The sequence below is a fragment of the Cervus elaphus genome, chromosome 1 (assembly GCF_910594005.1).
Source record: "Cervus elaphus chromosome 1, mCerEla1.1, whole genome shotgun sequence".
NCBI classification, from domain to species: domain Eukaryota; kingdom Metazoa; phylum Chordata; class Mammalia; order Artiodactyla; family Cervidae; genus Cervus; species Cervus elaphus.
In genome coordinates, this window is record NC_057815.1 from 58,777,092 (window position 1) to 58,790,200 (window position 13,109).

General features: G+C 38.1%; 1 protein-coding gene across 1 annotated transcript; it reads right to left on the reverse strand.

Annotated features, from left to right (window-relative positions):
* Positions 1 to 960, reverse strand: LOC122694906 (olfactory receptor 2D3). Its single transcript, XM_043904291.1, has one exon. It carries the CDS (start codon positions 943 to 945, stop codon positions 1 to 3), a length of 945 nt encoding a protein of 314 aa, XP_043760226.1. The 5' UTR covers positions 946 to 960.
* Positions 961 to 13,109: the final 12,149 nt, after the last annotated feature.

Below are 13,109 nucleotides of genomic sequence, written 5' to 3' on the forward strand. Positions count from 1 at the left end.
TCACCATCTCTGAGAAAAGGACTTTCTTCCAGCCAGTTTCCTGAGAGCTCCTTTGACATCCTTGTTTCTCAGGCTATAAATTATGGGATTCAGCATTGGAGTCACCACTGTATAGAACACAGATATCATTTTATCCTGCTCTTTTATGGTCTTAGAATTTGGCCGCATGTAGGTGAATATTCCTGATCCATAAAAGAGGACAACAACAATGAGGTGGGAGCCACAGGTAGAAAAAGCCTTGAGCCGCCCCTCCCTAGCCTGCATCTGGATCACAGTGGAGATGATATTCCAGTAGGAGACCAGGATCAGGGAGACAGGAGCTAGGAGGATGACCACACCCATTGCAAAGATGGCCATTTCTGTTCTGTAAGTATCTGCTGAAGCCAGCTTCAGGAGGGCACGGGGTTCACAAAAGTAGTGACTGATAATGTTCTGTCCTTGATAAGGAAGTTGGAAAGTAAAGGTGGTATCTACCAGAGACACTACTGCACCACTGGCCCAGGACCCTGTGGTCAACTGGAGACACACTTGCTGGGTCATGATGGTGGGGTAGTGCAGGGGCTTGCAGACCGCCACATACCGGTCATAGGCCATCACTGCCAGCAGAGCACATTCTGTGCCCCCAACCAGAAGGAAGACAATGACCTGTGTCATACAGCCCGCGAAAGAAATAGTTTTCTTCTTCACCAGGAAGTGGACCAACACTTGAGGGACAATGCTGGTAGAGAAGCAGAGATCTGCAAAAGAGAGGTTTCTAAGAAAAAAGTACATGGGCATGTGAAGTTGAGAATCCGTGAAGATGAGAATGATGATAAGCAGGTTTCCAAGCACAGTTAACAGATAAATGATGAGAAAAAGAATAAACAGCAGGATCTGGGTCTGTGAGTCCTGTGAAAGGCCAAGGAAGATAAATTCTGCCACAGAAGTGTGGTTTTCTTCTCCCATTGAGGTTTATGCTTGTTTCCCTGTTTGGCACAAACAAAAATAACAAACTTTGGGTTTATGCTATTGGGCTTCCCAGGTACCTCAGTGGTAAAGAATCTGCCAGCCATGCAGGAGACACAGTTTCAATCCCTGGGTGGGGAAGATCCCCTGGAGAAGGAAATGGCAACCCACCCCAGTATTCTTGCCTGGGAAATCCCATGGACAGAAGGAGCCTGACAGGCTATTATCCATGGGATTGAAAAGAGTTAGACTGACTTAAAACAACAACCTGTAGAAGAGGCTCATTTAAAGCTCAATTTAAAAGCTAATTGGATATTTCTAGCTTTCTGCTCTCCAGCTTGTTCTAATTGATACTAAGTAGAATACTTTATTCTTATTAGTTGGCTACAATTTAAATCCACTCTATTTCCCCCCCAAATCTCCCAGTGCCACTTATTTACAGATAAAATATGATATTGTTAAAACCTTCTTGGGTTTTATATGTTCTGATATGAAGATATTACAATTTATGTGAACTTTACTGAATGGCTATACACAGATTATTAGGAAATGACTGTGTATACTGTTAGGATTATCACCATGTGTAAAAACTGTACCACTAACTGTTCAAAACACTACATGTTAAATTATAACACATGCTTGAAAAACATGAAACAGTTTCCAGGCATCAAATTTAATTTGACCTCTTAAAAAACAGCAAACTTTTCTTGGGTTGAAAAATATAGCCTTAGCATATCAATACTAAGGACAATTCTGCTTAGATTAAAGAATATAATAGTAAAACTAAAACAACACAAAAAAGGAAAAATAGGTTTAAGTTGTGATATATGATTAGGATTAGACTTGAAAATCACAAAAGCCTTCTAAAATACCTTGAAGGAAAAGTGTCGAATTTACAACATAAATTGAAAGACTTCAGTGAGATAATAGCATCATGAATAAATTTAAAAGATAAACTACAAACTGAGAAAAATATTTGAGGGAGATATCAGACAAAACTTAAAATACTTTATTACATTATGATTCTATATCAAACACTATGAAAATTGTTGAGTCTAAGAAATAATGGGCCAAGGACATGAACAGACTATTTACAAAGAAAAAAATGCAAATAGCTACTAACTATAAAAAAAAAAAATCAATATTATTATGACTAAGTACAATTACAACAATGAGAGATACAGCTTTTACCTGGGAAATTAGCTGAGGTTTTAATAGCAAAAGTCACAACAAAAAATAATAACTAGTATTTTATTGAGCATTTAACACAGATCAGGCATTACTTTAAGGGTTTTATATGATCATATTGTCCTGATAACATCTTGAAGTAGACACTGTCTTATTTTTCAGATGAGAAAACTGAGGCACAAAGAGGTTAAATCACCCAGTTAATAAATGGCAGAATTCATTAGCTCTTTAATGTATAATGAAAATGCAGAGAAAAGTCAATTTTGTACAATGTAAGTAGGAAAGTTAGTATAGTATTTCTGAGAAACAATTTTGTCAAATACATTAAATGACTCAAATACCCCAAGTCATATGCTTTGACTGGTTCTCAGTAGTATGGGTAAGGAAGAAACTATTTTTTACCAGTCCTTTCTCCCCAGGAGGAGTAAAAATCTGATTTGTAACATGAGGCTGTTGATTGGTCCATGTTTACTACTAGGTAGAGTTATTGTGCTTTAAAAGGCCATGCTCACTTCTCTTTCTTCTCTTCTTCCTGAGAATGGACTGTTAAGGTCCCTTAATGGACCTTGAACAAGGTCACGCTTTAGAACTTTACTTGCTCTATTCTTTCATTTTTAACTAGTTCCTTGGTGTACTCATCATCACTTTGTTCTTTTGTATCATGTCACCAGTCAGAGAGTAATACAATGATACAATATGGATTTAAGCCATAAGGGAACTTTAAAAGAACTTTAGACTAGACCACGTAGCCCAATCCATGCTCCTCAGAGCTCTGAACTTCAGTGGCATTAGAGACTCACCTGATTAATAAAAAGTGGCATCTTAGTTTTCATTATTTCATGTTTCTTCTGTAGAATTCTAAGGGGAGGAATGATTAGGAAGAGAGTAGTATTAAGACCACCTAAGCCTAATATAAGACCTCCTAAGGCAGCTGAGAGGAGCAACCCCATTTTCAAGGTAAGGAGCAGCAGCTGCGCTTTGCTGGAGCAGCCATGAAGAGATACCCCAGGTCCAAGGTAAGAGAAACCCAAGTAAGACGGTAGGTGTTGCGAGAGGGCATCACAGGGCAGACACACTGAAACCATAATCACAGAAAACTAGCCCATCTGATCACAGGACCACAGCCTTGTCTAACTCAATGAAACTAAGCCGTGCCGTGTGGTGCCACCCAAGACGGATGTGTCATGGTGGAGAGGTCTGACAGAATGTGGTCCACTGGAGAAGGGAATGGCAAACCAATTCAGTATACTTGCCTTGAGAACACCATGAACAGTATGAAAAGGCAAAATGATAGGATACTGAAAGAGGAACTCCTCAGGTCGGTAGGTGCCCAATATGCTACTGGAGATCAGTGGAGAAATAACTCCAGAAAGAATGAAGGGATGAAGCCAAAGCAAAAACGATACCCAGTTGTGGATGTGACTGGTGATGGAAGCAAGGTCTGATGCTGTAAAGAGCAATATTGCATAGGAACCTGGAATGTTAGGTCCATGAATCAAGGCAAATTGGAAGTGGTCAAACAGGAGATGGCAAGAGTGAATGTCAACATTCTAGAAATCAGTGAACTAAAATGGACTGGAATGGGTGAATTTAACTCAGATGAACATTATATCTACTACTGTGGGCAGGAATAACTTAGAAGAAATGAAGTAGCCATCATGGTCAACAAGAGTCCGAAATGCAGTACTTGGATGCAATCTCAAAAATGACAGAAGGATCTCTTGTTCATTTCCAAGGCAAACCATCCAATAGCATGGTAATCCAAGCCTATGCCCCAACAAGTAACGCTGAAGAAACTGAAGTTGAATGGTTCTATGAAGACCTGCAAGATCTTTTAGAACTAACACCCAAAAAAGATGTCCTTTTCATTATAGGGGACTGGAATGCAAAAGTAGGAAGTGAAGAAACACCTGGAGTAACAGGCAAAATTGGCCTTGGAGTATGGAATGAAGTAGGGCAAAGGCTAATAGAGTTTTGCTAAGAGAATGCACTCGTCATAGCAAACACCCTCTTCCAACAACACAAGAGAAGACTTTACACATGGACATCACCAGACGGTCAACACCGAAATCAGATTGCTTATATTCTTTGTAGCCAAAGATGGAGAAGCTCTATACAGTCAGCAAAAACAAGACTGGGAGCTGACTGTGGCTCAGATCATGAACTCCTTATTGTCAAATTCAGACTTAAATTGAAGAAAGTAGGGATAACCACTAGACCATTCAGGTATGACCTAAATCAAATCCCTTATGACTATACAGTGGAAGTGAGAAATAGGTTTAAGGGACTAGATCTGACAGACAGTGTGCCTGTTGAACTATGGACGGAGGTTTGTGACATTGTACAGGAGACAGGGATCAAGACCATCCCCATGGAAAAGAAATGCAAAAAGGCAAAATGGTTGTCTGAGGAGGCCTTACAAATAGCTGTGAAAAGAATAGAAGTGAAAAGCAAAGGAGAAAAGGAAAGATATTCCCATTTGAATGCAGAGTTCCAAAGAATAGCAAGGAGAGATAAGAAAGCCTTCCTCAGCGATCAATGCAAAGAAATAGAGGAAAACAACAGAATGGGAAAGACTAGAGATCTCTTCAAGAAAATTAGAGATACCAAGGGAACATTTCATGCAAATATGGGTTTGATAAAGGACAGAAATGGTATGGACCTAACAGAAGCAGAAGATACTAAGAGGAGGTGGCAAGAACATACAGAAGAACTGTACAAAAAAGATCTTCATGAGCCAGATAATCATGACACTGTGATCACTCACCTAGAGCCAGACATCCTGGAATGTGAAGTCAAGTGGGCCTTAGAAAGCATCCCTACGAACAAAGCTAGTGGAGGTGATGGAATTCCAGTTAAACTATTTCAAATCCTGAAAGATGATGCTGTGAAAGTGCTGCACTCAATATGCCAGCAAATTTGGAAAACTCAGCAGTGGCCACAGGACTGGAAAAGATCAGCTTTCATTCCAACCCCAAAGAAAGGCAATGCCAAAGAATGCTCAAACTACTGCACAATTGCACTCATCTCACACACTAGTAAAGTAATGCTCAAAATTCTCCAAGCTGAAGCCAGGCTTCAGCAATACATGAGCTGTGAACTTCCAGATGTTCAAACTGGTTTTAGGAAAGGCAGAGGAACCAGAGATCAAATTGCCAACATCTGATGGATCATCGAAAAAGCAAGAGAGTTCCAGAAAAACATCTATTTCTGCTGTATTGACTACGCCAAAGTCTTCAACTGTGTGGATCACAATAAACTGTGGAAAATTTTAAAAGAGATGGGAATATCAGACCACCTGACCTGCCTCTTGAGAAACCTGTATGCAGGTCAGGAAGCAACAGTTAGAACTGGACATGGAAGAACAGACTGGTTCCAAATAGGAAAAGGAGTACGTCAAGGCTATATATTGTGACCCTGTTTATTTAACTTATATGCAGAGTACATCATGAGAAACGCTGGGCTGGAAGAAGCACAAGCTGGAATCAAGATTGCCACAAGAAATATCAATAACCTCAGATATGCAGATGACACCACCCTTATGGCAAAAAGTGAAGAAGAACTAAAGAGCCTTTAGATGAAAGTGAAAGAGGAGAGTGAAAAAGTTGGCTTAAAGCTTAACATTCAGAAAACTAAGATCATGGCATCTGGTCCCATCACTTCATGGGAAATAGATGGGGAAACAGTGGAAACAGTGTCAGACTTTATTTTTGGGGGTGCCAAAATCACTGCAGATGGTGACTGCAGCCTTGAAATTAAAAGATGCTTACTCCTTGGAAGGAAAGTTATGACCAACCTAGACAGCATATTAAAAAACAGAGACATTACTTTGCCAATGAAGATCCATCTAGTCAAGGCTATGTTTTTTCCAGTAGTCATGTATGGATGTGAGAGTTGGACTGTGAAGAAAGCTGAGCGCTGAAAAATTGATGCTTTTGAACTGTGGTGTTGGAGAAGACTCTTGAGAGTCTCTTGGATTGCAAGGAGATCCAACCAGTCCATCCTAAAGGAGATCAGTCCTGGGTGTTGATTGGAAGGCCTGATGCTGAAGCTGAAACTCCAATACTTTGGCCAGCTCATGTGAAGAGTTGACTCATTGGAAAAGACCCTGATGCTGGGAGGGATTGGGGGCAGGAGGAGAAGGGGACGACAGAGGATGAGATGGCTGGATGGCATCACCAACTTGATGGGCATGAGTTTGAGTAAACTCCGGGAGTTTGTGATGGACAGGGAGGCCTCGTGTGCTGCGATTGATGGGGTCGCAAAGAGTCAGACATGACTGAGCGACTGAACTGAACTGAGCTAAACTGAAGCCTAATATCTTCTAACACTCCCAAACATTATCCCAAATTCTAAATCCAACTTTAGGAATCCATTCTAAATAAATACTCTAAATTTCAGAAAATATTCACAAGACAATTCATTCTCATATCATATAGTGAAATAATGCTTAAAAACAAACATTCAGACATAATGAGAGCCCAAAATAAACCTCCACATATATGGCTAATAAGGTGCCAAGAATATATAATGGGGAAAGGATAGTCTTTTCAATAAATGGTGTTTGGAAAACTGGATATTCACACACCAAGCAATTAAATTGGACCCTTATCTCACACAGTATAAAAGTTAACTCAAAATAAAGACTTACCTCCTGGAAGAAAGTATGGGGGAAAACTTCTGGACATTAGTCGTGGTAATGATTCCTGGATATGACAGTAAAAACACAAGCAACAAAAGCAAAAGTAGACAGGTGAAAGAAACTACATCAAAAAGCCTCTACATTCCAAAGCAAATACTTAACAAAATGAAAAGGTAACCTATGGAATGGGAGGAAAATATTTGCAAACCATCTACCAGAAACAAGTTCATGTTTAAAGTATACAAGGAAATCATACACACAATGTTAAAAGAGCAAATAACACAATTAAAATATGGACTAAAGAACTGAATAGACATTTTTCCAAGAAGACATACAAATGGCCAACAGGTACCTGAAAAAGTGCTCAACATCACTATTCAACATCGAAATGTAGATTAAAACCACAATGATTACCTCATCCTTGTTAGGATGGCTATTATTAAAAAAACAGATATAATAAGTGTCGGTAAAAATGTAGAGAAAAGGGAACACTTCAACACTGTGGGAATGTAAATTGTAGCAGGTAGTATGGAAAACATCATGAAAGTTTCTCAAAAAACTGAAAATAGAACTATTCTATAATCCAGCAATTTTACTCCTGGGTATATATCCAAAGAAAATAAAAACATTAATTTGAAAAGATAAGTGCACCCTGATGTTCATAGCACCATAATTTATCAATATACAGAACAACTCTTAACATCCATCAACACAAATGAATGGATAAAGAAGATGTAGTATATACACACAAAGGAAGATTACTTAGCCATAAAAATAATGAAATTTTGCCATTTGCAAGAAGATGGATGGACCTAGAAGGTATCAAGTGAAATATGTCAGAGAAAGACAAATACTGTATGACTTCACTTATAAGTGGAATCCAAGAAATAAAACAAATGAAGGAATATAACAAAACAGAAATAGACTCACAGATCTAGAGAACAAACTCGTGGTCACTGAAGGGGAGAAAGACAGAGGGAAGAAGTAGGAGATTAAGAGGAACCAAATACTGTGCATAAAGTAAATAAGATACATGGATATATTTTACAGCACAGAGAATATAGTCAACATTTTATAGTAAATTTAGAGTATAATCTATATATTAAAACACTGAATCACTGTGTTGTACACCTGAAACTAATATAATATCATAAATCAAGTATACCTCAATAAAAAATGGATAAAGAAAATGTTGGATATACACACAGTGGAACATTATTCACCCTTAAAAAGAAGGAAATCCTGCTATTTGTGTTGACATGGATAAACTGAGAAGACTTTATGCTAAGTGAAATAAGCCAGACACAGAAGTCCATATACATAATATCACTTATATGAGGAATATAAAATAATCAAACTCATAGAAGCAGAGGGTTGCCAGGGTCTGTGGGGAGGAGGAAATGGGAAAGTATTAGTCAAATGATACGAAATTTCAGTTACACAAGATGAGTCCTAGAGATGTACTGTACAGCATAGTTCTTGTAGTTATTCAAAGAAATATTTCCTTTTCCAGTTATTTTTGAAATTCCACAGGGAATAACTTACCTGTTCTCAGCAGGCTCAGCTTCAAATTCAAGTCTGTCATTTTCTTTTTTCCATTTTCTTGTCTAGGTGTTATCTGAGCCCCATTTCTTCTATACCCTACAAATAATGATTATCAATAATGATAATGGGGACAATAATCTTCCACTGGTGTGAGAGAGAGAAAGAATATCTTCCAGGTGGTGCTAATGGGAAAGAATCTGCCTGCCAGTGCAGGAGATGCAAGTTCGATCCCTGGGTGGGGAAGATCCCCTGGAGTAGGAAATGGCAACCCACTCCAATGTTCTTGGCTGGAAAATTCCATGGGCAGAGGATCCTGGTGCATTACAGAACACGCGGTTGCAAAAGAGTCACAGACACACACACACACACACACACACATATATTCAAAATGTATAGAAAATATTGAACAAAATTTTCCAAAATGTTGAGAGCAGTTTACTCCAGGTACTGAAATTTTAGGTGACTTATTTTTCTTCTTTTCTAATACTGTGATGCTTTAAAGTTGTTCTTTAAAAGGCCACATAGTTACAATATAGGAAAAAATATGAAAATAGGAAAATCTTAGTATTTAACTGACGATGCTTTAAACTAAAGTCATTTTACTGCTTCTACTTTCAATCTTGATAAAATAAGTGGTATAGAACTAGCCATCTTGCTGGAAGCAAATGCAAAACAAAATATATAACAATCATTTTGCAGATGTTGGACAATAGCCAACTCAGAATATAATCCTGTATAAGAAGATTAGCAAAGGTGAAAATAGATTGAAGCCACCCAATGCATATTGGAGAGTGGGGCAAACAGATTTGAAGTATGTAGCATGTCCATTTACCAAAATCTCTCTGGAAGGTAATCTAAAAATATTACAAAATTCTAAAATAGGCTTATCTTTTTTCTGAACAATGCTAATTTTAGGTCTTTATATTTTGGAAGTCATTATAGATATTCAAAATCCTTGTCTCAAAGGATAATCACATATAGAATTGTTTCCAGAAGAAAAAAAGCACTTAAAGTCTAACAATGGGTGATATGTTAAATAAATTCTAGATTTACTATTTAATGTAACCAATAAAGCACAGAGAAACAGGTAAGAGTAAAGATGTCTCAGTCACACAGAGATAAGTTGGATCCTTTTCCCCTCATTTCTTAACTCTGTATCCCTGGACAATTTAAATATCTCTTGCCTGCGTGTGACAGTTTCCTAATGTAGAATGGACACAGCACAAATTCACTGTATGATTATAAAGATTAATTTAAGAACTTAATGGAAAATAGTTTGCTCAATGTCTGGCAACTACATTAAAGAAATGCCTGCTTACCATTAGGGTGATGATGATGATGCAATAAACCGTTAAAAGGTAAGTAGATCTATATTTTCCATAGGAAGATGTCTGACACTGTTGCATCAGAAAAGTAGGCTGCAAAATAACATGTGTGTGTGTGTATCTCAATGAATCCTTTAAATAATACCCTTATCACATTGATAAACAACACACAGCAAAACTAAGAATTCAGGTAGAAACTGTACAGTATATATGAAGAATGGTTATCTATCTAAGGTGGGATTTGTACATTTAACATACGTGTGTGTGTGTATGTGGGTTGGGGAAGAATTTGGTTTAATCTCCAAGCAGAAAGAGAGAGTAATAAATGAGTGAAAAAAAGAGCCAAATAAGATGAAATGTAGTATCATTTATATCCCAAGGAAGATCAGGGAAAATTATTCTTTTACACTCTAAATTTTCATATAACTTTGTCAATTTGACTAAATAATTCTCTTAAATACAGATAGAAAATGAGGAAGCAGAAATGGATGAGAAAAATATTAATGGGAATATAAATTAGAAGAAAGTAGGGAGGGGAGGCTGAGCATAGAGGACAGGAAGCCAGAGATGTGGAGAAAAGCAGAAGGAGGAAGGGGCTACAGGAGGAGATCTGTAAGTCTGGCTATTTTCCCAAACAAAAAAGACAGGCAGTGAATCTTTTATACCTCGGAGGCCCTAATAACATCATAACCAGTATGGTCTTTCCAGATATCTTCTCTTAGTGAGTTAATCTTATGTACACACAACTGCAAATTTGGGAATGACTTCTTGTCATACACAGATAATGATGCTATACGTACCTACTCAGTCAACTTCACAAGCAATATTTCACACAAACACACAGACAGCTACACATCACAGATATAGTCACATGAGTATTTTGTATTCTTATATACTTACTCTCATAGCCCCCAAATCTTTACCATAACAAAAGGAGTCACAGAGTAAGTATTGGGCCAACTGGATACTGACTGAGGCTGGTCATGTAGGAAGTCACTGCGCCTGACTCGCATGAGATTATTGGAATATGAGGCATACGTGTGATGGCCCAGCAGTGGAGGCTGGAGTCCTCCTCCTACTGGAAGGGCAGCGCTGACTGTAGCTTTCCTCCATCTGCTCTGGCTCATCAAGGGGGTTGGAGGCGGCAGTACTAGCGTTCCTAGAACAGTGTATCATACAATCAGGCTCCTTCACATCTCCTACACCCAGAGCATATTCACAGACAAGAAACTCTTGAAGGGGCTCCTCAAAGCAAGATTCCCAGTATCATTCCCGCTCCCTGCCTATTTAAGAGGAGACCGTAGGAAAAAAATGCAAGCTGGGGCAACAGTGAAGACCAAAGGGCTGATAGCAGAGGGCAGGGGAGAATCAAACAGAGTTTTTCAACAGCAAGAGGGAAGTCATGTGACCTCTCTGGAAACAACCTCATCCCAGAAGGAGAAATTTTGGAAGAGGATTTGGGGCTGGGATTCTGGAGGAGAAGACTGTAGATAGTCTCTGGGAGTCTAGCAAGGAAAAAATTGATGGGTAAGAGAGTGACAAAGCTCATCTTTCCCAACACCATGCCCACAACCCAGTCCCCAACCTATATCGCAGAACTGTAGCCTGAGGTCCATCAGAGACTTTCCTACTCTTACCTGAGAGCAGAGAGAAAATAGAAAAAGGCTGAGGAGTCATTGGAAAAGGAAATGAGGATCAAGTGCCAAAGGGAGTGATTCCTATAGCTTGCATAGCCATCCTTGAAGAACATCACCAGTTGTGGGTAGGCTTTTAAACAATGCTTCTCATGGTCTTCACTAGAGTCATTCTTTGAGTTTCACTCCAAGCCAAGCTTCTCTGCTTTACTTAATTCAAGGTACAAATTCCCATTCTCTCATGTCCCAATTCTGAACAGATGATTTTTCTTCCAGGGAATTTTTAAAGGTGAGGTCCTGAAAGTGATGTAAACAGGGCAATCCCTGGAGTTCAAGAACCCTCAACCTTTTTACCTTATTATCTTAATACTTTCCATCCATTGAAACACCCTAGGGCATTTCATGTTATATTTGAAATCACAGACTAAAGCCTTCAAATCATAATCATCTGTCTTTTAAACCTTATAATGTTATTCAAATAATGTCAGCACATATAGTCTCAGAGGTTCATAAGTCATCAAAAATTGTGTCTTCATTAGCCTCCATTAATAAAAATAAATGAAAAAAATTGTGTCTTCATTTGTATGATAATTAAATAGAAATGAAAATGAGCAGATACTGGATTATGCAGATGCCAGCTTTCTAACTGAGTTATGCAACTTGGTTGAAGGGCTTGCATTTTCATTTCAATTTATGGTTGTTTAGGTGCTGTGTGATCACCTTAAGTGGTAGAGTTTAATTTGGTTAGTGCTGTCTGATATCACATGAGAACAGGGTGTGCTGTTATATTAAAATTGTATACTTTTACTGAACACAAAGTCAAAGGTTTTCTTTCCTGGAGAAAAGTTACAATCAAAAGACAGTTTTGTAGAATGAAACTTTAGCTTTGTTTCTTAAACTATTAAGACTGGTTTGACTATGTGAAAATGGAACTACTGCTACAATTCTCTCAAGCTAATTAAAAAAATGTAAATATATCTAAATGAGGCATCAGTTCAGTCGCTCAGTCATGTCCGACTCTTTGCACGACCCCATGAACTACAGCACGCCAGGCCTCCCTGTCCATCACCAACTCCCGGAGTTTACTCAAACCCATCTCCATTGAGTCAGTGATGCCATCCAACCATCTCATCCTCTGTCGTCCCCTTCTTCTCCTGCCCAATCCCTCCCAGCATCAGGGTCTTTTCGAATGAGTCAACTGTTCGCATGAGGTGGTCAAATGAGGCATACATATTATCTAAAGGCCAAGCAATGCAAGATAAAAATGATGGAAGAATCAAGTTATCAAAGGATAGCATAGGCATATAAGATTCAAGATAATGTCTTGAAGCTGTTAGTTCTGCAAGCATAGTTAAAGTGGCAATTTAGTTTCAGCAAGACATCATCTGTCACATTAAGGAAATGCTATTTGAATTCTATAGTTTTACTGGCTTTGAGGTTTGACTTAGACATTATTGGTAGTTTAGTTGAGGTTTCACAGAACATATAAATGTAACTCATTAAAAATAAATGGATTTTGTTTTGTGGTATAAATATGCCATGATCTATTTAACTATATTCACATTAATGGACTTCTGGGTTATTTCCAATCTTTAGATATCAACACAGTGCTATGATGAATACTTTTGAATACATATCTTTGTGTCCTTTTCAAATATATTTGATGAGTAAGTTTCCTGAGGCTTAATTGCTGGGTCAAAAAGTATATTCCTTTAAAATATTAACAAATATTGTCAGTTGCATTAATTTATACTTCCATCAAAATTGCATTCAAGTTCCTATTTAATTACATCTTTCCTTACAGTTGGTATTGTCATGCTCTTCAATTTT